We start from the raw sequence: 27249 nt of genomic DNA, 5'->3' as shown, positions 1-27249 counted from the left end.
AGACAGTGTTGTCTAAGGTGACGTATTATGGGTGTTAGATCATCAGCTTTGCAATGATTTAACCATTTAGATAAGATAAGACTTGATTATCAACGTATGCAATACGATGAAATTTTGTGTGGCAGCCCTCAGAGCAACAGCAGCAGAAAGAACACGTAAAAGAAATAAGAATTAGATTAAAACTTTGAAATCCTCAGTCCTTAGCAGCCTTGGGGGTGGATGTGGGGGAAGCAATGGACGGAGGCGGCAGCTGGCTTTTGTCATCAGTTTCCTCAGGTTGGGCAGGGAGTCTGTGATGGAGGCTACAGCTCTGGGAAAGAAGCTGTTCCTCAGTCTGTTGGTGTGGGATTTTATTGTGCTGAACCGTTTGCCACACGGCAGCGGTTCAAACAGGGAGCGACCGGGGTGCGCGGTGTCCTTGATGATAGCGCCAGCCTTCTTCCTCAGTCGACTAGCACAGGTGGTGTCCAAGATGGGCAGCTCCATCCCGACGATCCGATGCGGATCCTTTCGTACCGCGCAACGGCGCAGTTAGTCGGGATGCTCTCAATGGCGGTCCTGTAAAATTTAGTAGGAGTGAGAGCTTAACCATTCATAGAGCAAAGTATAGTAGCAAGTGCCTTCCTCAAGGTGTAGCTGTACCTGCGTTGATGGGGTAAAGGGGTGGTTGAACCACCATGAAGTCAAAGTTGACTCAAGGTGAGCACTTGGTTTTCATGGTAAAAGAGAGGACAGCAGTGGTTTATCATAGCCTTTTCTGTGCGTGTTTTTTGACTAAGAGAAGAAACTAACACGAACGTGGGAAGAATATAAAAAAAATCTGCACAGACGAAAGAGGGGGTGCGGTGGCGCAGCGGGTTGGGCCAGGGCCTGCTTTCCGGTGGGTCTGGGGTTTAAGTCCAGCTTGGGGTGCCTTGCGATGGACTGGTATCCTGTCCTGGGTGTGTCCCCTCCCCCTCCGGCCTTGCGCTCTGTGTTGCCGGGTTAGGCTCTGGCTCACCATGACCCCATTGGGACAAGTGACTTCAGACTGTGTGTGTGTGTGTGTGTGTGTGCGCATAGACAGAATCAGACTGAAACTCACATCCAAACATGCAGCCCAGACACTGTGAGGGAACAGTGTCACCTGCTTTGCCACTATGCTGCTAAAATACCTGTACAAGTTGGTAAAAACTTACATGTATTCATTTAGCAGACGCTTTTCTCCATCTCAGAGAACAGTAGAAAAAGTGCATCGCATCAAGAGAGGGAGAGATTTGGATGCAGACGTGTGATTCTAGAGTACAGTCCATTTGTCACATACCACCATGTACACTGGTATAGGTTACACAAGAAAGTGTAAAGAGGCTTTCCATTATTGAACAAACATGTATGTTTACGTTTAATAATTTATCGAGCACTTACAAGATCATGAGACAAGCGAGTCTGAAGGAGGTGAGTTTTGAATTTAAATTTTAAATTGTAACTACGTATCTTAGCATGCAAACCTAACATCGCAATTTGTCTTGGAAACAGCTTTTGCATACAGTACTGCCTGAAAGTATGTGATGGTCATTATTCTTGCATAAAATATTAAGATGAACTTATAAAATTAATAAATGATTGATTTATACACCTGATTCTACCTTCATGCTTGATTTAACCAGTACAACTTGGACTTCACTCATTTTCACACCTGCACTACTTGTGCGTCTCTACTTCACACACGATTTCCTCTAACGCAACATATGGAATTGGTCATTACACACCTACTACGTCCGATGAGAAAGACTGCTTCTCATTAAATAACTGTTTCGTGGTCAAACTAAGGGACACAAGGGCTTCACATACTTTAAAGCAGGACTGTAGATATATATTAGATATAAATGAAGGTTTCTGCAGCAGGAGTGAGATTCAAACCAAGAACCTTCGAGCTGCAAGAGAACAGCCCTGACCACTACCTTATCTGCTGAGTGTATAAAAGTCATGCAGCCTTACTGGTTCACAGTGGATCACCAATTGCACTGTTTATGGCTTTCAACCGTGTATTAGAAACTCCCCATGAATACTGTGTTGTGTGCACTTTCTACACTTTGACAGTCACGGGTAATTGCCAATTGCACTGCTGACTACGTAAGTGCAGCTCTCAGGAAGCAGCGCTAGCAGTCAGGAACAACAAGAAAATCACTAAACTAGATGATGCTTCAGCTGAATGTGATACGCAGATCTAAAGCTCCTTGTATCCCTTTGTATTTTTCTTAATCCTTTTACCACGTCAGCTGCATGTCATATCCCTTTAGTTATTTATCACAACTTAAATGCAAAGATCTTTTCCCACAAAACTATTACTGGTCATAATATTACATGTATGTGAAATGTAAATGTACTGTGTGGTCATATTCTAGATGCAAATATATACATATACATTTCTGTTTGAAGTGAATCAACAGCTGAGACTACCTTTCTTGAGTATGGCTCGGGCATTTGTGCGAATGAGTGTGAATCCTGTGAACTTTTGCTGTGTGCTGAATTACTGTGACTGCACCACAGGCCACCTGCTTGCTCTTTGTGACCTATAGTTCTTGCAAGTTCCAGAAAGTTGCCTCGTACAAGAAGAGCTCGACTCAAAGCTCTCTTTGTCTCTTTGTTTGGGAGATGAACTGTCTCATTCTGTTGAGCTAACTGAACATGTTGTTAGCTTTAACCATCCCCTTATCAAAACATATCAGTATATTTTTATATATCAATACATTAACATTCTCAAATGTCTGATCAGTATAATTGCTGGCCTGCCGTTTTGTTTAAAACCAAGTAAATTTCTGTTTCCAAAACATCACCGTAGTGTATTCATAACAGTTTTGTAGTATGTGATAACAGCTGAGGGAGGAAAGATCCTGAAGGAAACCCACGGATGGGAACTGGATTTCAACCCACAACCCTGGAGATGCAGGGCAACATCACTAAGCAATGTGTTCCAATATTAGTTTTCATTTATGTCCTTTTATGTCTGAAATAATGTACAGTAGGTTAAACCAGCAGGAAAACAATAAGCATAACCGGTGGAAATGGTTAAATATTAATATTACAGAAAGAGCCAAACCAGAATGAAATGGGAAAATCCATGACAGACAGATTAATAAATACAATTTATAAAAAATGTCAAAAAATTAATTTTTAATTTGTAATCTAAATTCTCTCTGCACATAAATGTCAGTGGAAACGTATCAGAGGAGAAATGGAGATCATATGAGATGCAATAATTCATATTATTTGCCAATTTGGTTTTCACACTAAGTGCTACAAAATTAATTTATTCAAACAAAATTGATTACTTCTGTTTGCATGTTTGTTCCTTATGAAATTTTATACTACCTATCCCTACAAAACTTCATTTGATTAATTACAGCACCAGTCCTGGGGGGGCACAACTGACCCAAAACAATATTCTAGCAGCAGATACAGTAGTAAAGGACAAGGATTTGTCATCTGAAACTGCTGCTGAAGTCTGTTTTGGCTCTGATTTAAATTCTTTGAGCGTGAAATTTAACTGTAGCTGAGTAAAATATCCAGCTATATAAAGAAGTAAGTGTTTATCACTTTGAATAAAAGGAATTTAAGTAGTGGAATAAAACTGAAATCAGCACACAGGGCTGCAGCCAAAATACTTCTCTACCTGCAAAAACACTTGAGAGTGTCAGAAATTGAAATTTCCTTGCGCACCGTTTGATGTGCACAGCACATATTCATTCTGGTTGCGGATTTCAAAACTAGTATTTCTCCATGTTTTCTTGTTGGTTTACGAAACACGTCTGTTGAGAAATGAATTCTCACTTTCTGCCAGAACCTTCAGAAACCTACAGCATTGACCATTTCTTCTGAGCAAATGTTTCCCAAAGGCCAGTAAAGCATCCCATATGGCTGCAAATAAATAATCTCCCCATGGCCTCCTTCTTGCTGGCTCTAAGCCCCTTTTTCCATCCCACCACCAGCCCCCACTTGCTTTGCATCTGGATTCTGCTGTTTATGGATTAAGTGTATCTGTGCATGTGACAGCATGAGGCTGCTCTATTGTCTTTCTTTGGTTTACTTCCAAAAGCAAGCAAAAATTTTTGGAATCTTAAAAACAGTCTTATGCCCTGATTGATTTCCAATAAATTCAGTTGTTTTTTTTTTTTTTGCATTTCAGACACAAAACTGCTCAATTTCACTGAGCAAGATGCTCCGTGGCAAGTTCAGAGAAGCGCCATTCGTTACTCAAAAAAGGCAGGGAAGAACAGACGAGATTCTGACAGCACTTAGTAGCACGATTTTACCTCGCTGCTTGCCTCTTGGTGAAACCTTCATCAAGCTGGCATTTCATGAAATGCAAAACTTTTACATGGCTGTTTGGCATAAAGTGGAATGACTGCACATTTAGAAAGAGAGCTCACACTTACTGTTACACTGAATACCAGAGGCACAGACAGGTACAGTAGATCACAAGTGGCACTAATTGTCAGCTGTATTCCTGCATCCAAAGCACGTGGAAACAGACCCGTAGGGCAGCTAAGGATCTCTATTGTACTCTATTCGCATAAATAGAGGAATTATCTGGAAGGCCCGCCACATCGCAGAAGATCTGATGCCCGACCTGCCCAACGTTTTTGGTCTATGAGGAGATGCGTGAGTGAAACAAGAACCGAATCCAAGAGCCAGAACAAAGAAAAAAAAAACTCAATGTACTGCAGACTGGACCAGTTTGGATCGCGCGCACCCGCGCGCACCCGCGCGCAAAAGGGGAGCATCCATCGCTCGCGGCAGTTCATCTGTAGGTAAGATGTTTAAAGATGATGCGGCGAGCAGGGGAGGGCAGTGAGTGACTGTGAGAGGGGTATGAGAAGGTAATCCCCGCTGCCTCCCTGCCTCCCGCAGCCCCAGCCACTCCCACCGACTCGAGTGACTGTCTGTGCGCGCGGAGTTGTGTGTGATGCTGCAGATTGTGACTCCGTCTCCAGCAGCAGCAGGAGCATCAGCGTCAGCATCAGCATCAGCGCGAGCAGCAGCCATGGCGACAGTGGTCCCGCCGCTCACCCTGGATCGAGGTAGGGGACCCAGCGCCGCTCTCGGAGCTCAGACTCGGGTGTCCGGGGTCGGACGGCGATCCGAGGGGATCCGAGGGGATCCGCGGTCCGCGGATGATGGAGGACAGCGACGCGCTGTCATTCGCCCCAGATTGGAGAGTAAAAGGCGCGAAGGCATGATCATGATGATGATCGGTCGGACGCGCAGCGCACGATTTCACGTGCCCGCTCGAAGATCCACTTTTGGAAATGATAACATTTTTTTTTTTTTTTCTTTTTTCTGTTAATTGGCGCGCCCCGTTTTCGCCCGCTCATCGCGCGCAGCCCACGCCACGCGCGGTATTTCACCTGAACTGATCGATCGACGATCCCCTGACGTAACGTCGTAAGTAACGATGTGTGTTTTCCATCATCATGTGTTTGCGAGGTCCTCTGACACTGACCGACGCGCAGTTGTCGCTGAGTCGCCGCGGGCTCCGCTCTGCACCTGAAGTACGATTTTTCCAGCCAAAAATGACCATCCAAGTAGTTCGTGGCGCTGAACTTTGTCAGAAAATTGCGCTGGACAGTTCTTGCTTGTCTGCTGCTTCTTGTCTGTTCCGCTCTGATTCGAACAATAAGAGGACAGTGCAAGTTGATCCCGTTGGGTTGCGTAGAAATGATCACGATTTTTCCCTGCATTTGACACTGTCGCTGCACACGTGCAGGAGTTTCCTATATACATTATGCATGATGTGAGAAATAAAGTGCTGTACAGTATCATGGTACATCTGTCCTGCGCTGGACTGTTCCTAACCCAATTTCCATGCAATGTGACAGGTTCAGAATAAATACTGTACTCTGCTGGCATGAAGGGACTTGACGACTTGCGACATCTTCCTGTGGAATGTGTTTAACAAAGACATAAAATATACATGTAGAATAATGCCCGTGGATAAGAACTGAGATTAGTAATCCCTCAGGTGGCCTTGCATCTGTCAGGTGTCAGAGAACAAAGCCGGAGTGATGTAATTAACCTTGAGCGTAGTGTAACAGTGTAACAGTGTGGACCCGCTGTAGTGTAATGGTGTGGCGGTGTGTGTGCGAAGCTGCTGCAGTGTAAGTGGGAGCTTTACCCTTCTCTACTGCAACTGTGCATGAAGAATGATCTGTGAGTCCGAACCTGCCGTAGTATAACCGCGTAATACTGTGAGTACGAGCGCACTGTAGTTTAACCGTGTAACAGTGTGAGCGCTAATCCACTGTACTGTAGCTGAGCTGGAGAACATCCATCTGCTGTCGGTGGTGCAGAAACGGAGCGCCGGCCGGACTGTCCGACACCTACCGCATCACCGGCCTGCGCAGTAGTGTCACCACCGCTGACTGATTTAACAAGCAAACTCCAAATATACCGTCCGCTGGAATCCATTACTAAACCATCCATGCAAGGCCTGAAGTCATGTCATCTGAAGGTTGTGGGATCGAATCCCACATGCCGCTGTGGTACTGACCACAGATTCATCCAGTAAAAATACCCTGCTGTATAAATGGGTAAATCAGTGTAAAGTTGATTATTATCGTTTATTTATCGTTTATCATCCTAAGTCACCTTGGCGAAAGGTGTGCACTAAATAATCATCAATAATAATATTACAGAGCATTTCCTCATACTTTCTAGCTCATAACTGTCTTAATGTTTCCTCCTTTCCATGTGATCTAGAATCATGCTGAGAGGAATAATAAACATTCCTCACGTTACATTACTGTAATCTCAGCGTCAACATGTGTTGCTATTTGACTCTCAGATACAAACTGCTGTACCGTATGTATAATGATGGAACTTTGCTTTTTCTGTCAGCTAAAAATAATATATTTTGTGTCATACTAAGCAGTGGAAATCAGCAAGATGTTAGCTGTAGTAAAGTGACTGTCATTTATCGGACACTTTTCTTCAAAGCAACTTGCAGCGTTACAAGTACACACACACTTCCAGAACTGCTTGTCCCATATGGGGTCGCAGGGAACCGGAGCCTATCCGGCAACACAGGACATAAGGGGAGGGGACACACCCAGGATGGGACACCAGTCCATTGCAAGGCACCCCAAGCGGGACTCGAACCTCAGACCCACTGGAAAGGAGGACCATGGTCCAACCCACTGCGCCACCACAGCCCCACATTACAAGTACCTACAATTATTTACCCATTTATACAGCTGGGCAATTTTACTGGAGCAATTTAGGGTATGTACATTGCTCAAGGAAAGGGGGTGCGGTGGCGCGGTGGCGCAGTGGCGCAGTGGGTTGGACCACAGTCCTGCTCTCCGGTGGGTCTAGGGTTCGAGTCCCGCTTGGGGTGCCTTGTGACGGACTGGCGTCCCGTCCTGGGTGTGTCCCCTCCCCCCTCCAGCCTTGCGCCCTGTGTTACCGGGTAGGCTCTGGTTCCCCTGTGACCCTGTATGGGACGAGCGGTTCTGAAAATGTGTACATTGCTCAAGGGTCTACAGATTCAAACCTGTGACCTTTAGATCAAAAGGGAAACAGCTCTAACCAATGTGCTACCAGCTACCCTACCTGAAGTTCTATAAAGGAATGTGAATGGAGGAGAATAGCAAGAAAAAGTAACAAAATATGTTTTACATATATTTTACTATATCTATGTGTGCATGTGTGTGTGAGATTCTTTAGGGAAGTTATAAGTTATTGCATCAAAGTCTTATGAAACTTTCTGTTGAAGTTATCAATGGGCATAAAACAGGTCATGCTTTTGTTTGTGACCACAGTGATCCACCAGAAATAATTCGTTTGCAGAATTATCTATCTGGACTCCATTGCGGGAATGTTGATGTAAGTCCAATTACCAGTAATTTATGGTTTTTGAGTGATGGATGAGCTGAGGTAAGCTGATGTGAAGGGAATTTTAATTGTGGATTTCGCAGTATGATTTGCCAAAAACCTAGTGCCTTGATGAGCAGCATGGGATCTTAAAATATTACTAAATTACTCCAGCTTTGACTTCAAATATTTTGCCATGATACGGTGATAACCCCTTGGAATTTCATATGTATGCAATATGAAGTGTGTATAGTGTGTGGTCTATATATAGTACTCACTTGTGAGCATAAATACACACATGGTCTGCACATTCACTCATACTCCAAGATATGACCGTACAAGTTATGAGAACTTGACTATACAAGGAGTTTAAGTTTGTGTAACACTCTTGCTTGGTTTCGCAATGCATTTCTACTATTTAGCTGACACACACACACTTTCTGCACCGCTTGTCCCATGAGGGGTCGCGGGGAACCGGAGCCCAACCCGGCAACTCAGGGCATAAGGCTGGAAGGGGAGGGGACACACCCAGGACGGGACGCCAGTCCATCGCAAGGCACCCCAAGCGGGACGCGAACCCCAGACCCACCGGAGAGCAGGACCTGGTCCAACCCACTGCACCACCGTGCCCCCTATTTAGCTGGCACCTCTATGCAAAGTCACTTACACCATGTACAATGTTACAAGATCTACCATATTAGATGCACTCCACTAAATTCCCTGCAATCATTCAACCATTTATGCAGCAGAGCAATGTAACCCTGACATATACACACTCTAAGAGTAATTTAGAACCACCAGGCCTCCTGAAAAACACGTTTGGACTGTGGGGGTAATCGGGGCACCCAGAGAAAACCGACACACTGTAAAGTTTACAACACGTGATGCAGAAGAGCTAAACGATCATATGTAAACAGCAATACAGTGCTACACTACAGGAGAATTAATCAAGGGAAACTGTCTTGTTATATTGTCTTATGACAACTAATGTTAAATACTGAAGTAATTGTGTTCATTTCAATGGGATTTGGCGATATTTCAGCATAAATGGATGTCAATTTTGGAAGTCAGGAATATATAACATTTCCATTGGACATTGCACGTCCTGATGGAGCATCAGCTCTCTCTTTGTTCGCGGTTTGCCTTGGACCTTTCCGCTACGTGTGTGTGTGTGTGTGTGTGTGTGAGTACGGCCAAACTTGTGTTCTCTGTTTATTCTAAGTATCTTAAAAAGTTGACCAAACAGAATCTGTTTCCCCTAACAAAAAACACAAACCTGATTATCTCTGCATGCTTTTCACGTTGCCACAGAGATCCACATAAATGTAATATCCCACTATTTCTTATAGAAGTCTACTAGCTACGTTATTTGGATATTGTATATCTTGTTACTAAATAATAATGGGGCCAACTGTATGCAGCAGATACTATCTACTATACATACATACATATATAGTGTACATATATACATATACAGTATATGCACAACTACTATACATGAATACCTATAATGCAATTCAATTCAATTGCAAAAAGTAACAAACGATGTCATTGTAAATATTTCATAGGGTTATACTAGTAATAATTAACTCGGAGGCTCAAAACAGAAACATAAACTTTGCACTGATTTGGCCAGGGTTCTGCTGACTGTCCTGTCCCTCTTTTACATGCACAGTGCTACTGCACATGAAATCAGAATGGCACAGATTGTCAAAGTCATTCTGGGAAATTGTTCAAGGCATTCATGAAATAATCTGGAGCTCTGTCATAACTGGGTATATGTATCCAAAAGAAACAAAGATGCAAAATTCATAAGAGCAACATTACATCTGCAGCATGAATTTAAGTACTCGCCTTAGGTTGTTGCGACAAAACACAATGTGACACGGACTTGCAAACAGTGGCTCTGACAGTAAGGGAATTATTAACTGAGCTGCAATCACTTTGGTAGAACAGCATATGGTTAATTTCCTTACAGACTTTTCGCCAAATTATAAATACTGAATATGACATTGGATTTGCACGGTTAAGTCACAAATAACACAAATAGTTTCCCTCCAAATGTTAGTGACACATTTTAAATTTGTCTCGCGCGTGTACACGGTCGTATACTGATTTTGAAACACCAGACACAGGAAAGGGGGGGTCAAATGAAGCTGAACTAAAAACAGGGGAAACGCCCCTTGTATATGAAAGTATAAAACGCACACGAACGTCGCATTTCGTGTTTGGTGATTCATAGCGTCTCGGGGGGGCACTGAAAATTTTGAATAAATATCGCATTGTTTCCTTCTTATTCTGGCATTCCTGTGCAACTAATTCCAGTGTTGTTAAGAGCAGCAAAGGGGCACCAAAAATTATGAGTTTAGTCTCAGCTGGCTGATTTCAATTATGTGAGCTCTACTGCACTTATTGAATCCTGTTCTGTATTTTAAAACTGACTCTTTGCTTACACTTGGCATCCCATTTTCTTTGTAATTTTTAGTTTTTGTTTACTGTTGAAAGGCCTGTTCAGTTACACAAGTCATCACAGCTCATAATTCTACCTGAGCATGGCCTCGAGTTATATGGCAATAGTTGACCTTCACGTGTTTTAGATGTAAATGTTCAGTTTTTAAATCAAGTTTTAAAACGTACATATTTCACGTTTTCTTGAATTATCCAAGCTAGAATCGGAACAACTTTTTGAAACCAGTTTTAGCTCTTTATCTTTATGCTACTCACAAGCCATGTTTTTACAAATTATCAAAACTTGAACAATGTTTCATTTTGATTTTTTTTTTTGTTTCCCCATAGTTGCACAACAGAAGAATAGTTTCGGTAAGAGCCAGATAGTACTTTTGTCTTCCTGAATTATGCGCTTTAGTTCCGACAAAATCAAAACACCGGTCAGTAATTACTGTACATCATGCAAATAAAAACCACCTCTAAAATAGCCCATCTGCTCAGCAAACAGGTAAAGAAACCTTTTTTAGGCTAAGTACACCGTGATAATAGAACAGTCAGAAAACATGGTATTTCCAAATTTACATCAGGGTTTCCCCACGGCTTAAACACAACCCTTAGCGATGACTATATTTATCGCAGTGGAGGAGTATTGCTGGTCTGTCCCTTTACCTGTTATATGAGAATAAATGTGTAACAACATACCAGGTCACATCTGGCTGAAAAGCGATCAGAGATGGGAAACAGCAGGGATACTTTTTGCTGCCTGAGCTTTTTTAGGTTGCTAAACACAAAATGAGATACGCAAAAGACACGATCATCATCAAGTTATGAAGCATTTTATTTCTTCATCCTTGGAGCCGGTTTGGAATGTCACATGGTCGCCGTTCAGAATTTAGGTCTGCTACATTCATGGCTGCACGGCTCAAACTTCCATTCCGTATGATGCGTTTTCTAATTTCCATATTAACTTGATATCCTAAATGGTGTCACTTTGACATTTTGAATGCAGTCTTCAGCAGTGATGTAATCTGGGAACAGACTACGTGTTTCAAATGATTTCCGCCATCTGGTAAATGTCACATCCCGGGAACAGAGGCTCCCGGTGCAGAACGGAAAGACTGTTAAACTGCGCGCGAGGAACTATCGATGGTAAAGTTATACAACAGATACACACCCCTGATTGTAGAGCACAAATGAGTATAATTGGACCAGTATCAGCAATGTAATCAGCAGCGTAGTGAGAAATTATTCCATCGCTCCACTTAAATGAAAATGGACCTGTCCACCTTTCAGGCCGCACAGCCATAACAGGCTTTCAAAACTCTGCCGTCTCCCACCCTTGCTGCGCTGATTTTGACTCGATCGTTACGCCGGGACCAGGATTATTCTTACGTTATTATTACACCATTACGTATTATTTTTCGGCTGCAAGGCAATGGCTCCAACCACTATGCCACCTGCTCTCTCGCAGCATTAGTTATGGGATTCCTTGTCTCCATATTAATCCCTCTTCAGTTTGCTGCTGGAAAACAGGTGCGTGTGGTGAAGGTGTGGAAGGTAATGGCAATTTTCTGCTTCTCACAAAGGAATCTGCCCTCCACGCAACGCTTTACCGTTGATGTTGTCACAAACGGTCGCGTCCTAATGGATGGAAGTGCGGTTCCTTTCCGACGCCGACATTATCTAGCGCAATAATTAGTTTCTCATGTTTCTCTAAGTGGTTCGTTGAATGACGGAGCAACGGCGTTCCTTGTTCATTCCACCTGTCGACTGTTTAATTTCCTCCCTCCGTCAGGCAGGACCAGAAATTAATTTCCGGCCTTCTTCCAGCTGCGTGGAGCAGCACGTAATGAGAGGCGGAGGGCCTCCGGGACCGGGTACATGTATGACGCAGAGCTAATGGTGACAGACGGGAGCACAGCGGGCTTCTGTAAAAGCACCGCAGCTCCAGCAGCTGTGCGTTAGCCACGTGCGGAGACTGCCCTGGAAGAGTTACCCCTGTCTTCTGATTCCTCACTCACTCAATTCTCATGCGCACTGCAACCAAATGGAAAAGCGCCATAATTACATTCTCTGCCTTGGGCCCTAACAAGTCCATTTCCATTATCCCCTCTATTGATTCCCACCAACATCACTTTTTTTTTTTTTTTTTTTTTTTCCAACAGGCTTTCCTATTAATGTAATTTAATGTTTTTTTTTTTTTTTTTTTTTTCTTTCTTTCCTTCTTCCCTCGTACCCATGTTCAGACGTGGCTCGAGCGATTGAGCTGCTGGAGAAGCTGCAGGAATCTGGGGATGTCCCGGGACATAAACTGCAGTCTTTGAAGAGAGTGCTGCAAAGCGAGTTCTGCACTGCCATACGGGAGGTGGGTCCTTTGTTCTGCCGCTATTAACATCATACCCGTGTGGGTTATAGTCAATGGGGGGGTTACCGTTAATAGGTGAACTTAACCCAGTTTTTTCTTGTGGAAAAAAACTGAACTGAAGCAGACAATTCTTTCATGACCTTTTCTAATCATGTCAGCCTGCTCCACCCTTCATGAGTCCTAAGCATATGAAGGACCTGTATGGAAACCAGTGGTGATACAGTACGGTAATGCTTGCTAAATCACCGGTTTTAGTCGCTTTTGGTTCGTAGGACAGTTCCTGAAAGGTACATTTCTGAGCCTAATCTCATTAGGAAAATGTAAGCCATTTGTTGCGTAAAAATGCAAAGAAAAGAAAAGGAAAAAAGATATACAGTAAAACACAACTCACACTCACTCTCCATAACCGTTTACCCTAAAGCGGGGTCCCCGCACCATAGGCCGTTAGGTAGGTCACAGTCGCGCACTGGATGGGGCTCCAGGCCATCACGGGATAGCTACACAACACAGACAGTGAGTCACAGAACCAGAGCAACCCAACGTGAACGCAGCAATAACATATGAACTCTACACAGTCTGAATGGGGATCGAACCTATAGCCACTTGTGCAACCAAGGTGCTGCAAGGCCCCCTCACTGCACCACCCTCCTTTGCAATGGATCTACATTCAGGAAAATGTGTTAGTTGGGAGGAGTTAGTGTTTATTGGGCAGAAATCGGCAAAAGTTTTGCACTTAGAAGCCGTAGCCACCAAAGGCAGCGTGTAAAGCATAAATATTGAAGGTTTGTTGCGCGATGGAGAGATCATCTTGGGATTTCCGCATCCGCTTTTCAGGCGCTAATTACGGCCCTTTGCTTACGACTCCCCTCATCATCACCGAAGAACAAAAAGGAAATGAATCCTTGCACGGACATGGCGGGAATGCGAATGGAACCGAGACTTCCCAGTCAGCGTGGCTCTTTGGTGTCCACTACATCCGAGATGCTCCTTTCTTCCCACCCTCCTTAGCGGCGCGCGTAACAGGCAGGGTCTCGTATCACAGCAGCGCACAGGGTGTGAAGATGGTGATAATTACTGCTGCCGTTCTGGGGCTCGTTACCGTGCGGCGCGTGCTTTTGTCAGGCCCCATGCGGCAGCTGTGCTCGAGCGTCCTTGCTCCGGGTTTGCAGGAAAACAGAGCTTGAACGCGAACGTGTTATACTTTTCAGTAGGGAGGAGAAAACATTGGGATCCTTTCATGACAGGCACGGTCTTGTAAGCCTCCTTTTCTACATATCAGTTTAACTCTTGCTTTACCCTTCCTGGGTCATTTGCCTTCAGCAGAAAACTGCCTTTCTCTTGCCCTGAAGTAAACTTGAGCTTTTCACCTGTATTTTCTGCCAACATCGAAGCAAATTCGGTCGTCCGGCTACATAACGACAGAGGACTTTCAAATCAAAAGCTTTCAAATAGCCGACTGTCATTTTTCAATTAACGTTTGGTCGGTGATGACCCACCACTGCTTTCGAGCAGTTTATTTGTGGATTAGCTTTACAAAACAGAATTAAAACCTTCAAAGCTGAAAGCTGTGATGAATAAATATGACTGAGCTTTCACATTAATAAATTTATTAAACACTTTTCAGCTGGTAGTTTCAGATATGCACTAGCCAGGCATTATAATTTTACTTTGAGAATGAGCTCTCAAATTTCGAATAAACTGCCAGTTATATGAAGAAAAAATGATAATGAAAGGTAGCTATATATTTAGTCATACAGACAAAAACATTCAAGTAAACCAGATATGTGTAGCTGGCCAGCTGGGAGGACTCAGTGGTGCAGCAGGTTTGGCCAGGGCCTGCTCTCGGGTGGGTCTGGGGTTCGAGTCCCACTTGGGGTGCCTTGTGATGGACTGGTGTTGTGTCCTGGGTTTTTGTCCTCCCTCTTCAGTCTTATGCAGTTTCAGACAGTGTGTGTGTTTCTCGTGATTCTAAATGCTTGCAGTGTTTCAGCACTTGGTTCACCATGTCTGAAGCTGCAAAATATGCAGAAATGTATTGCACACCATATCTTGCCCGTGTTCCAGGTTTTCCAGCGAAAAACTCAACCATCTCCTTGCACCCTACTGCTTACATACACAATGGTTCTAGAAGACTGAATTTAACAATTCCTGCCCATGAATGCTGAGTGAACCAGGAAGAAATGCCTGGGGTGGAAAAGGATTGATACTGTAAGGAAAATTCAGCTTTGCAAGCAGTAATGGAACAAAATGCAAGGAGCCATTTGGACTACTGCTCACTCACTGCTGTGCTGTGCATCTCACTTCCTTTGACAACACCAATTTACACAAGACCAAAGATAAGATTTCATTGTTCTGGCTCATTTTTTTCCCCATGAAAGTGGACTACGTTCTGCTTAGGAACAAAATGTTATATAACATATTGCAAAGGAGGGACTCACACTGTTGTGTTGCTGTAATGATATCAGAAATAACACCTGAATATCAGAAATATCACTACAGAGGTTAGTCCAAGTGTCATTAAAGAATGTTGCTTTCTTACGATTTTTTTATGTTACTGTATAGCTCCAGGAGTTTTACTCTAAAGTTCGAAAAAACTTAAAGTCCTCACTTTAGGTGATACATTATTCATAAATGCAAATTCACTGATATTTGAGAAAATCCCTTTGACAAAAGTAAAAGCTTTAATTTTAACAAAATGTAACATGTTAATATATAGGAAATCATTCTTAAATAATTGTGAAGGAAATACCATTCAAAAATTAAAATTCATGGGCATTTTTTTTTTGAACGTCTCCTCAATTATTTAAAGTTTGCTGCAACTAAAATGCTGTAAAACTACAGCTGTGGTCAAATGTTTTGTGGACTACAGATCCAACTTCCATTTACTGTGTCTCATGTTAAACTTTCCTCAAGGACTTCCCAGGCTTTCAACATATACAGTGGTACAACCTTTTAAATTGTAAAGTCTGATAAATCTGACTTCATACTGAATACATTATGTTATAGAATTGCACATGGACGAAATTCTATGGCATTCTATGTGATTAGAATGCAACACACATTCTGAATTTTTATGTGAAGACTGGGTCCCACAGTTCTGCATCTATGTATCTGTCAATATGTATGCAAAACAGGACTTTGGGAGGCATACTAAGAAGCCAACGCGACAAGTACAGTGAGAAAAAACACACTGTATTGACATCCCTCATACAGATGACTGGCTGCAACCCAGCAGACACACATCTGCAGGACATGTGGTCTCCTCAGGGTCAGTGCTAGCAGTATAAGGTCACCGTGACACAGAAGGCTAAACCCATTGCTGACCAAAAGGCATATGCTGCAAACAACAGGCACAGGCGAGCTCACCGTAGAGTGCTGAGCTGTGTGAACTTTGGCTGCTTGCCCGTACTAGACGTTCACTTATCTGTGTTCTTTCTCATAAAGAAATAAACTATATTCTGTTTCTGTAACAAAAACAAGAGAAGTGCAAATTCACCGAAAAAAAATGCATCTCAAATTATGACATTTATAGCTCATTCCTATGAACATATGTGACAGGCTGTAATACGCATAATCCGAACCGCTTGTCCCATACAAGGTCACGGAGCCTAACCCGGCAACACAAGGCGTAAGGCTGGAGGGGGAGGGGACACACCGATGACGGGACACCAGTCCATCACAAGGCACCCCAAGCAGGACTTGACCCCCAGACCCACTGGACAGCAGGGTCCGGTCCAACCCGCTGCACCACTGCACCCCCCAGGCTGTACTACATAAAAATAAATCAAGGAAAGCTCATGATTGTGATCACTGATTAAAATTAACGGTGCTTTGTAAAAAATTACACACACACACACACACACACACACACACACACTTTCAGAACCGCTTGTCCCATACGGGGTCACGGGGAACCGGAGCCTAACCCAGCAACACAGGGCGCAAGGCTGGAGGGGGAGGGGACACACCCAGGACGGGACGCCAGTCCGTCGCAAGGCACCCCAAGCGGGACTCGAACCCCAGACCCACCAGGGAGCAGTATTAACTTTCTGAAATTCCGTTAACATGATTTAGCGAAGGGTAAGTGCTGTCAAGTCAAACTCAAGCTACGGTAACCATTCAAGTGGCTTTTGTGGTAAGGGACGGTACAAAAGCGGTTTACCATCGCCTTCTTCCGTGCACGTCTTTGACCTGCAAACACAGGGAGGACATGGAAATTTCCCACAACTAATCCTGATGCAAATCCACACTCAAACACACAGATGATGCACTGCTTCATCTTTCCCCCTTTATACAGCACTGAATCGGCTTCACTGCTTTATTGTATTTTTTGGATCCTCTCAGAATAAAGGAATGACTCTGATGAAAACTCCAAGAAGGAGGTAGCATAAAAATCTCCCTTTTAATTACCTGTGGAAATTCTTAAGAAAATTATATTCATTTGTACTAGGGCACAAAAAATTCAAATCCAACATTATGCAAAAAATGTCTTAAAAATTCAATTGCCCTTTGAAGGAGGCAGGATGCGACTCGCTGAGCGCATTTACTTTGTGGAATATGAGGCAGCCAAAGAATATTAATTACAGTTGTGTGAAGTTTGCACGTCCTCCCCGTGTCTGCGTGGGTTTCCTCCCACAGTCCGAAGACATGCTGTTCAGGTTCCCCCTTAGTGTGTGAGTGACACAGAGTCTGTGTGTGTTCCACTGATGTTTGGATGAGTGACCCAGTGTAAGTAGTGCATCCAGCAGTGTAAGTCACCGTGGTGAATAAGGTGTGTGTGGGGCTGATAACACTACAGAGTTCATTGGAAGTTACTTTGGAGAAAAGCACCTGCTAAGTGAATAAATGTAAATGTACATGAGTCGTGGAATAGAGGTCAAAGGCTCTGTCTAAAAAAACTTCCCAGAATGCCGAAAAGTGCAATTCCGCCGTTTATATCTAAACGTGGCTATAATGTGTACTGTGTGCGTGACTAAATCCGCACAGTTTACAGCATTGCATTAACACATTTTTATCTACATGCTTAAATCTTTTACCTTAGTGTCTTGTCTCCCTCCCTCCCTCCACCTCTCTCCTTGTCTCTTTCTACAGGTTTACCAGTACATGCATGAAACAATAACAGTGAATGGCTGCTTAGAGTACCAGGCACGGGCCACGGCTAAGGTCAGCACTGGTCTTTGTTTATGAGTCTCCATGCTCCCTCTGGTGTTATCGAGAGAGTTAAAGAAAGCGTGTGTCTTAACTCTACATCCCTGAGAAAAAAAGAGGTTCCCACAGAAAAACCTGGGGAATATGGTCTTTTAACATTCGCAGCGTATTCTTTAAAACAGATGGGCTTGACATATATAGTACATCAGATTGCTATGAATGAGTTGGAAAAAATTGAATTTATATCGGTTTTTAGTGCCGCATACATTTATATTCTCCTTTTGGGGAAAAAGAAAACACCAATTTTAAGATGACACATGTGGTATTCCACGGAAAACATGCTGTTCGGAGGAAAACAGTAAGACGGCAGAGATCGGACTGCTAAACACGAGAGCGAATCCTCAGATGTTCCTCAGGAGGGGTGAGAGGCTAATCTACAGCCCACGACATCCCAGGCACTCCTGGTGTTATCCGTGCATCGGAGGCGGTCGTGGGCCGACTCCGCTCCTGTTGATAAATTCTTGCTTCTTACTCGCCTGCCTCTCCAAACTGCACGAGTATATGAAGCAAGAATTTTGAAACACCATTTCTATTGCGTTGATAGCCTGCATTATTTGTTTAAAAAAGGATCCCGGCAGGCTCCAAGTCACCACACACTCCAAAAGTGGGCATATAGTAGTCCATTATTATAACAATATTATATTGTTTACTAGAGGAACAAGCCAATCCAGTGGTATGTCAGTACTTCGATATAAACAATGAAGAGCAGGAAAAATGCTATCATACAGACCAGTGACCATGTCTTCAAACAGTTAATCATCAGTTCATATAGGAATCCAAGCTGTTTTACCACAATCAGTACCTCGTCCCTTCTTTTATAAAGTGCAGATTTTCTTTCCCGGTTTGTAACGTATTGAATCAGCTTCACTGCTTTATTCTATTTGTTGGATTCTCTCAGAATGAAGGAATGGCTCTGATGAAAACTCAAAGAAGGAGGTGGCGGAAAAATCTCCCTTTTAATTACCTGTGGAAATTCTTAAGGAAATTATATTCATTTGTAAGCAAAGCACTGGGCATTAATTCACTATTAAATCTTTAAGCCTGATTATTCTGAGAAACCCATTATACTGTATTACCCACAGGAAAATCCCCTGGATCAGCATTTCCAGCAGACATAAGGTTTAATTTGTAAGAAACAGCAGCTGGAAGTGCCTTCCCTTAGTTGGAGACTTTAGAAGTTAAAGCTGCCTCTTTAAAAAGGACCTCTAGCATTTGAGAAATTTTGCGCAGAATAAACAATGAATATAGTGGTCCTGTGTGCTTTATTACCAATTAATGGCAGCATAAAATGAAAGGGGGTACTGCTTTTAAATCTCTGTCCTCGAGGAAAGTATTGTATGTGAAATTCATTGCTCAGAAGCTCAAAAGGCGCAATCATGCACAGACACTTTATGTGCATTTTTAAGTTTGCCGAAAACAGACTGCAGTTTTGTCTGCCAGTGATTCCGTTCCTTATAGTCAGGGCAATGAACTGTTTATAGCTGTCACCTGCAGCAATTTTATTCAGTACCAACCTCATTTTCTCCGGCAATCAAATTTGCATTGATTATTTGAGCACGAAAGGATAGGTGCAAAGTGCAATCATGTTGTTGCAAAGTAAATATGCATGATTTTCTCAGATTTTCTAATGATACTGAAGCAATCAAATTAATCCTGTCTCATTGTGATCATATAAGTAACAACATTGCAACAGGTCTTTCAGGTAACTACCATGTCTTAACGCTTCAACGACATAATACCAAAGCAAACCTGTCATGAAATTTATTTTCACTAAGCAATGTGTTCTTGAACAGTTTTGTCTTCAGAAAATAGTGAGGGGGGGGGGGGGGGGGGGGGGATCCGTCCAGTAAACTTTATGGAGAGCAAAACTCAAAGGAATTATTTAAAAATCTTTTTAAGGATCATTTTCATTCACTAAATTTGCCCCAGACACTCAGCAGTTTGTATGACTTCTTTCCCGTTCACATGAGGTGAGACAAACATGAGAATGTCAGGTCAAGGCTTCCATGTTAAACAAGAGACATGGAGCCAATTTCACCACATTTAGGAGAGGAAAAAAAGAATGCATCTGCCCCATCTGTAAAACTCTGTGGGTTGTAAATCCTGCCACTTGATTCTTAAAATATACAATAGCTGATGATGAGGGAAACATCTTAGGCTGGCACCTGTAGCTCTTGTGCTGTGAAATCACTGATTTTTGGAGATCTCTCTTGGAGTGAGTTCCTGTGGTTCTGCTAACAAACACACTGGTTCCATCTCCCACAGAAAGGAGAGCAGCCCTGGGTGCAATTTGGATGCTATTTCTAGCCAGATTTATACAGAATATCTGCATGAAGAAAAAACGTCTACAGGAATCAGAAAATTACAATAAGAGTTGGAGCAAAAAACGTTTGCTTCGAAAGTTGGAGAACTTTTCATATAATTATAAACCAAAAGCCCTCCTAAAGTCTTGAGGGTTTCCATGTGTTCCCCAGTCTATTGAGAATTTAAATTTAGATGAGAGGAGTTGCTCTGATGATGCTCAGACGTTTCTAAGAAACAAACTATGCAGAGCGCTCTAATCCATGGATTTGCCTTCATTTAACCAAGTTGCTTCCCTCTGTCGTTTCTGTATTATTATTCCATGTCTGAATGAGAGCAGAGAAAAGTTGGGAACCAACTCAGCTAATTAAGTGCTCACTGCAGCACTCAGTCAGGGTACAACATAACATTGTAATATACAAATAAGAAAGAACGATTATCAATTATTTTTATACCATGCATTTTTTACCATTAAAAACTTTGTATTACTTATCAAAATGCAAAGTAGCATCTCCAGCCACTACTCTGAGATGTATTTGTTTTGAAAATAAAAATGTTTTCCCATCCTAAAAAAGCCACATTTTTAAATACGGTGTATTCATATTCCAATTGGATTCTTTCAGTTTTAGCTTTCATATTCAGTGTTATGGGACACATTACACAGATATTTGCAAAAAAAATGCAAGGCTTGATGCTCACTTAATAGTTAAACTGACCTTCCTGAGCTTTTAGAAAAGAAACTTGAAAAAAAGCTAATCCTATTTCATCTTTGATATATGGATCAGTCACAGGTTTTGACCTTTATCATCCCTATATATAAAATGCAGAAACAAAGGTGTCATGGAGCTCCAATTCAAGCATGAAATCAAGGTACTACTGTGAGCCCATGGTACTTATAGGCACGTGTGGATCTAGGCTATTCTTTGCTACCTCCCATGTCCTCCTCATGCTAAACTTGCACATCTCATCCACAGGCCACAGTGGCTGCCTTTGCTGCCAGCGAGGGCCACTCTCATCCCCGGGTGGTGGAGCTCCCCAAGACAGAGGAGGGGCTGGGCTTCAACGTGATGGGAGGCAAAGAGCAGAACTCACCCATCTACATCTCACGCATCATTCCTGGGGGTGTTGCTGAGAGGCACGGCGGCCTGAAGAGAGGGGACCAGCTCCTGTCTGTCAATGGCGTGGTACAGAATTCATATTTCTGACATAATATTGTATTGTTTAAGGGAATTATATATAACAATACCTAGATTCTCGTATTATCAACATTATAAATTTTCAAAGATGGAACATTTTCCAGTATATTTATTTTTTAACTTGCATTTTCTTCAACTGTTTTTTGAACTTTCTGCCCACGTCCAACTGCTAGCTGGCAGTACAACACACTCCGACAGAATATGAACAGGAGTGTAGGACTGCCTTCATTCAAATCACTTCTGCAATGTTTACAGTTTGTGAAGCAGGGTACATCACCACTACATGACAATGTAAAATAAAACAAATTAAAAGAATTACACTGTGATGTGATGGCGGTATGGTGCAGCGAGTTTGGCCCGTGCCTGCTCGTGGGTGGGTCTGGGGTTCGAGTCCTGCTTGGGGTGCCTTGTGATGGACTGGTGTCCTGTCCTGGGTGTGTCCCCTCCCCCTCCAACCTTACACCCTGTGTTGCTGGGTTAGGCTCTGGCTTGCCGCCACCCCACTTAGGACAAGCAGTTTCACTCAACGTGTGTGTGTAAAGCTGGTATGCATTGCCTCACCCTCAGTTTGCAGGATAGACCCTGAACCACTGCAGACCTCAACTGGACCAGCAGTTTTAGCTGAGATTTTTACAGAACCTAATCTGCTAAAAATTGGAGGAATATATGTATTTTTCAGCATTTAGTGATTGCAACGTACAGCTAAAAAGTAACTGGCGTAATTAACGAATCGAGTTACAAAGTCATCACAACCCTAACAGTTACACCTTGCAGGCTTCTCTTTAAAGGAACTGTTCTGGAGATTCTGACTTACTGAATTGTTTATTTGGATCTTTATGAAGTTTGTCTGTGAAATATTCCTTTCAACACATCTCTTATTAGTCTTTCTGTTTCATTGTCGCCGGGAAAAATATTACTGTAGCAGAAACAAAAAAACTTTGTACCTCTCAGTTATGAGCTGGGTATCAGTTGCAGAAAGGCTTTCATGTTTAACTCACTTTAAAAGCAAGGGGTTATGCCAGGACCCAAGAGACAGGAGAACTACATCAATGAGAGATTTTAGAATACATTTCAAGAGTTGATGGATAATGTATGACGACCTCCAGCAATACATTACACAGTTCTCAATAAGAATTATACAATCAAATATTACTAGTTTCTTTCAAACAATACACTGTTTTGCAAGAAAAATGTCTTAATATAACTGCTATGTCTAGCTTGTGGCCAAAACTGACAAAGATCGCTGTATAAGAAACATAATTTCTTACGAAACACATTTTTGTCGCAAAAGGCTATCTCATTTCGACTTGAGTCACAGTGTAAAACTCCACAATTAAGGACTTTAAGTTAGATAAAAGTATAAAATTAATACAACACTTTCTGTTTGAAGTGTAAAGTGCCTGAGTGGTGGTTTCTTCAAACAGTATCTGTACAAATCAAATGAGTACTTAAATAGTGAGCTTCTGAAAGGATTGACTGTACTTACAGGCATACCAAATTTAAAAAAAAAATCATTCATATGGATAAAGAGGTGGTTTTAAATATATCAGATACATTATTCCTCTTGAACTAAGTACATGTGTCAGACTGAATTGAAGCGTGACTGCTGAAATCTAACTTTATAGCCATGAGATTATATAACTGTTACTATTCACAGAGATTTGATGAATACTGCATTTAATACGGATTAATTTTGCATAATAAAATGAGACACATTTATGATGTATTTAGCTATAAATATACAAGTGCTGCATGGCAAGAAATCCTCATTTAATGTTATTGTGGTCATTATCTTTTCCAAGATTTTCAGGATGTGGAAATGCAGTTATAAAAGAACGCAAATATAATCAGTTCACAAGGAGCTAATAAAGACATAATTATAGCTTTTAGCAGCACAGCTTTCTGCCGCTGCTGTGGTTTGCTTTTCAGTTGGGGTAACCGATGTTGGTAAAATGCCGCAGGGACAAGACAAACGGTGGTGTCCAAACTTGACTCTGAACTGTCCTTCCAGAGCGTGGAGGGTGAGCACCACGAGCGGGCGGTGGAGCTGCTAAAGGCAGCCAAGGATAGCGTAAAGCTGGTGGTGCGTTACACACCCAAGGTCCTCGAAGAGATGGAGGCCCGCTTTGAGAAGCTGCGCACAGCACGCCGACGCCAGCAGCAGCAGCTGCTCATGCAGCAGCAGCAGCAGCAGAACCTGGCAGCCCAGCAGAACCACACGTCGTAGGTGAGGCTTTTCATTGCTTTCAGGCCCTGGGAAGGAGCAGGACCTCGGGCCTAAACCCCTACTGTGGCTCATGCAGCTGGCTGACATAATGCCTTTCAGGCTCTGCACACACACACCGCAAAACCACTGTAGAGTCTGTTTGCCGAAATGGGTAAGGCAAAATTTTTTTTGAGTAATAGCACATATGCACTTAAACACAACTGTTACATAAGCATTTTGGCTGAACTGCCTTGGAAAGCTGTGAAATGCTATCCGTAGCGTTGCAGATTGAGTCTGAATGCTCCGAAATGTTTCGAGCTGCCCGCTTCCATATTCATGGGAGAATATTTTTTTTTTCCTGTGTGTTATTTTGGCAGTTGTGATAGGTTTGAAAAATAGCACAGCAAGGTCTGTTGAATCCAGCGTTCTTCAAAAAAAAAAGAAAACATTACTGGAGAAATGTATTCTAGTTCTATCATACAATGTTTTTATGCCTGTGGATTTCAGTTTTATTACCAGGAATGTTTGTGTAGTTTTTCAATATTCAATAAATGATTGTTATCAAGATAGTTGGTTTCTGCCAGGTTAGCTAGTTGAATTCGAATATTTACTTCTCTTTTGTCATGTTTGCGGCCAAAATACCCATTTTTAATCCTTTAACTCTGATCGCATGACCCTTCGTCTGTTTTGGAAACAGTTGTAGCAACAACAATATGAACACTTGATATCTCATATGAAAACGCGTATTGGTTTTATCCCCAATGTCAATCCCTGTCCTTAGTCTACTGTACCTCTCTGACACAAGGCCTCAAGTTGTAGGGGAGAACGCTAACACTTATCCGTACCATACTGACAAAATATCCAGTGATGTCTTGACAACCTGGCTAATTCCAAATGCGTTCCTGTGACATATCCATAACATGTTGTTGAGAAACTAACACCCCTTCCTACAGGGGGATTCCTACTATCCCTTTTCCTCTTTGAAACGAAGAACTCTGCAGTAGATCATATTTACAAAGGATGAGGAGATTCCTGGAAGGTATTCAAGTATCCTGCACCGCGTATGGGAGTTACATACTCGGGCAAGCTGTCCGCCTGCCAGTGCGGTCTAGTGAATGCAGGCCAGGAGACACATACTGCATACTGCAACCACAGAACATCAGCTGATCAATTTGTTTGCCATAAGGGCTTAGCTTGTGGTTCCAAATGACACAGTTTAAAACAACACTGTTTGTATTTTTAACACGGAATGCATGTGTCAAATGAGCAAAGAATTTTCCAAATAAAAGCATGTCACTCGCGGCGGGTTTAGCCACCACCCGCTGTGTGGTGGGTCTGGGTTTCGAGCCCTGCTTGGGGTGCCTTGCGACGGACTGGCGTCCCATCCTAGGTGTGTCCCCTCATGCTTCGACCTTGTGCCCTGTGTTGCCGGGTTAGGCTGCAGCTCACCGCTCGGGACAAGCGGTTGTTGACAATGGTAATGGTAATCCCAGGTAAATGGTACACCTGAGATGGGAGGGCAGTCGATCTCAGATTACAAACTATTTGAAAATCAAAACCCTTCAGAAAATGCATATTATTTATACAACAATACTGGCATTTCATTGTTAGTTAACATTTTACTTCAAGACATAAGGAGTCTAATTCAATTGTTTGTATTTTGTATCATATTTATGTTGCCATGGATGCTACATTACTCTTACTTTATATTTATTCATATAGCAGACACCTTTCTCCAAAGCAACACACATCTCAGAAAACAATACAACAGTGCATAAGAATGCCAAGTGACAAATGCTTTGAATGTTAATATTAACATAACTAAACATTTTATTTTTACAAAAGGGCCTATTCAAATTTAAGCAGAGAAAATATTCTGAAATAAAATCCAATAACATAAAAAAGACCGTATTTCTGAACGGAGCAACATTTCCGTTGCTTTTCGCTTTCTTGGTGCTCTCATTGTTTATACAGAACGTTCTTGATCAAACTCCTGAAGTATTCCCTCAGCTTTTGTCCTCTTTTCTCCTGTACAGCTTTTTCCAAAAGAAGAAAAAGGAGAAGACAGGCTGATGATCGGATCTTGTTAAGACTTCCTTTCTATCTGTGGCACAACCACTGGAAAGGGTCAAACCGACTCACCTTTTGTGACTCAACGCCTACAGTTATACAGTGAAAACCTGAAGATGCGTGCCCTCAGCTGTACACATTGGTGCTTTAACAACACGTACAGTCCGGTGTAAGGCAAATCTATGTTTTTACTCTTTTCAGAATTAAGCTCCTTTGTAGAATATGTAATACTGCATCACTCACTGTTTCTGGTTGAGCTATTTTGTTTACCGACTTGTTGCTTTATATTTATCACCCAAAAATGTGTTCCTGTTGATGTTTGTATGCTGTGTAAACGATCAATGATATTGGTGTCAGATTGGATCTAATTATGAATACATGTAGAATTTTTTTTACCTGACATACTGTAGCACGATAAACAATTTTGAATAGAAAACTAGCAGTTTAGCAATAAGCCACTCAAGTTGATTCAAAACTGAGTTATACGATGCTGAGTTTCTGCAGCAGAGACCTACCTATACTAGTAGTTAAAGGAGAATGGACACAAATATCTGTTAGAGACAGTGTTAAACAATTTCCTCAAGTCATGATACACCTTTGCCAGAAAGGATGCCCCAGGTGGTCTAAATTAGCATAGTTGTTTAAGTATAGATCAATTATGAGATATTACTAGAAATTGTACTTTTGAGATTTCATGACAGTGAGACAGAGGTACATTGTCAGTTAATAGTAAATACATAAATTACAAGTTTATAATTAAATATATAATTTAAAAAATGTTACTGCCCTTTTCATGCACAAGGGTCTTTAGAGTATTCAAAGATGTGTACATTTATTAACGGGTGAAAATATTCGTGGTAAAATGTTATTTTTGAACATTTCTATTTTATAGGTTATGCCAAGATATTTCAGTGGGATGTACAGAATAAAAAAGTACTCTGAGGATTAGATGCAAGACAAATTCTGCAACATTTAATGCACTTACAGCTGAAATATCAGCCAAGACCAGCTTCTTAATGGCACACAGAGTCCCGCTTCCATCTGACCCCACGGATTTCCCCTTCATTCCAGCAACAAGAATAAAGGCTCACATACCTGTGTCTGTAAATCCGCTAAGATACTTATTTCTGTCTTTTTTCCCTCTGCAAAGCTATTTGGCCTTTTTCTCAAATCTCAGCTGCAGGTCATTGATATGATCAGGCTGTTAATTAATTTAAACTTACAGGTCAGTTGTAGACTGACATAGACCTTAGAGGTCCTAGATCTTTGGTATAGTGAAATACTAATTTGATGGAATTATTTTTTGGCCAGGACATTACATATTGCTTTCCATAATGTCTGCTGCTTTCATGTAGATGAATTCTGAAACAGCTGCAGAATTCCCACATGTGCAACCTGACGTCATACCTGACACACAGAACAAAGCTGTGAATGTCACACTGTGCCCCATTTTCTGAGCAGTTACTTGTAAACAAATATTTTCTCCTTCTGGGCATTTACTCTTTTGTCTCTTTGATTGCTTGCATTTTTAAAAATGGATGGACTGTACTGTACAGACAAAGTCACCGGTGATATGCAATTGTTATAAATATTATATTTGTATA

At 42.1% G+C, this 27249-nt stretch overlaps 1 protein-coding gene across 4 annotated transcripts; it reads left to right on the top strand.

Moving 5' to 3' along the window:
- The first annotated feature begins 3399 nt into the window (after positions 1 to 3399).
- On the top strand, positions 3400 to 27249 carry LOC108936305 (protein lin-7 homolog A-like). 4 transcript variants are annotated; one of them, XM_018755624.2, is made up of 6 exons: positions 3400 to 5060; positions 12546 to 12664; positions 17756 to 17827; positions 21148 to 21357; positions 23381 to 23596; positions 25612 to 27249. In XM_018755624.2, the coding sequence occupies exons 1-5, from the start codon at positions 4946 to 4948 to the stop codon at positions 23594 to 23596; spliced, it is 732 nt and encodes a 243-aa protein (XP_018611140.1). In that variant the 5' UTR covers positions 3400 to 4945; the 3' UTR covers positions 25612 to 27249. The 4 variants fall into 4 exon arrangements, with proteins under 4 accessions (XP_018611140.1, XP_018611139.1, XP_018611138.1 ...); XM_018755623.2 differs by having other exon boundaries at positions 3400 to 4790; positions 4891 to 5060; positions 23381 to 25626; XM_018755622.2 differs by having other exon boundaries at positions 23381 to 25626.

The sequence above is a fragment of the Scleropages formosus genome, chromosome 24 (genome assembly GCF_900964775.1).
Source record: "Scleropages formosus chromosome 24, fSclFor1.1, whole genome shotgun sequence".
NCBI classification, from domain to species: Eukaryota; Metazoa; Chordata; class Actinopteri; order Osteoglossiformes; family Osteoglossidae; genus Scleropages; species Scleropages formosus.
This window is presented reverse-complemented; position numbering and strand designations above follow the sequence as displayed.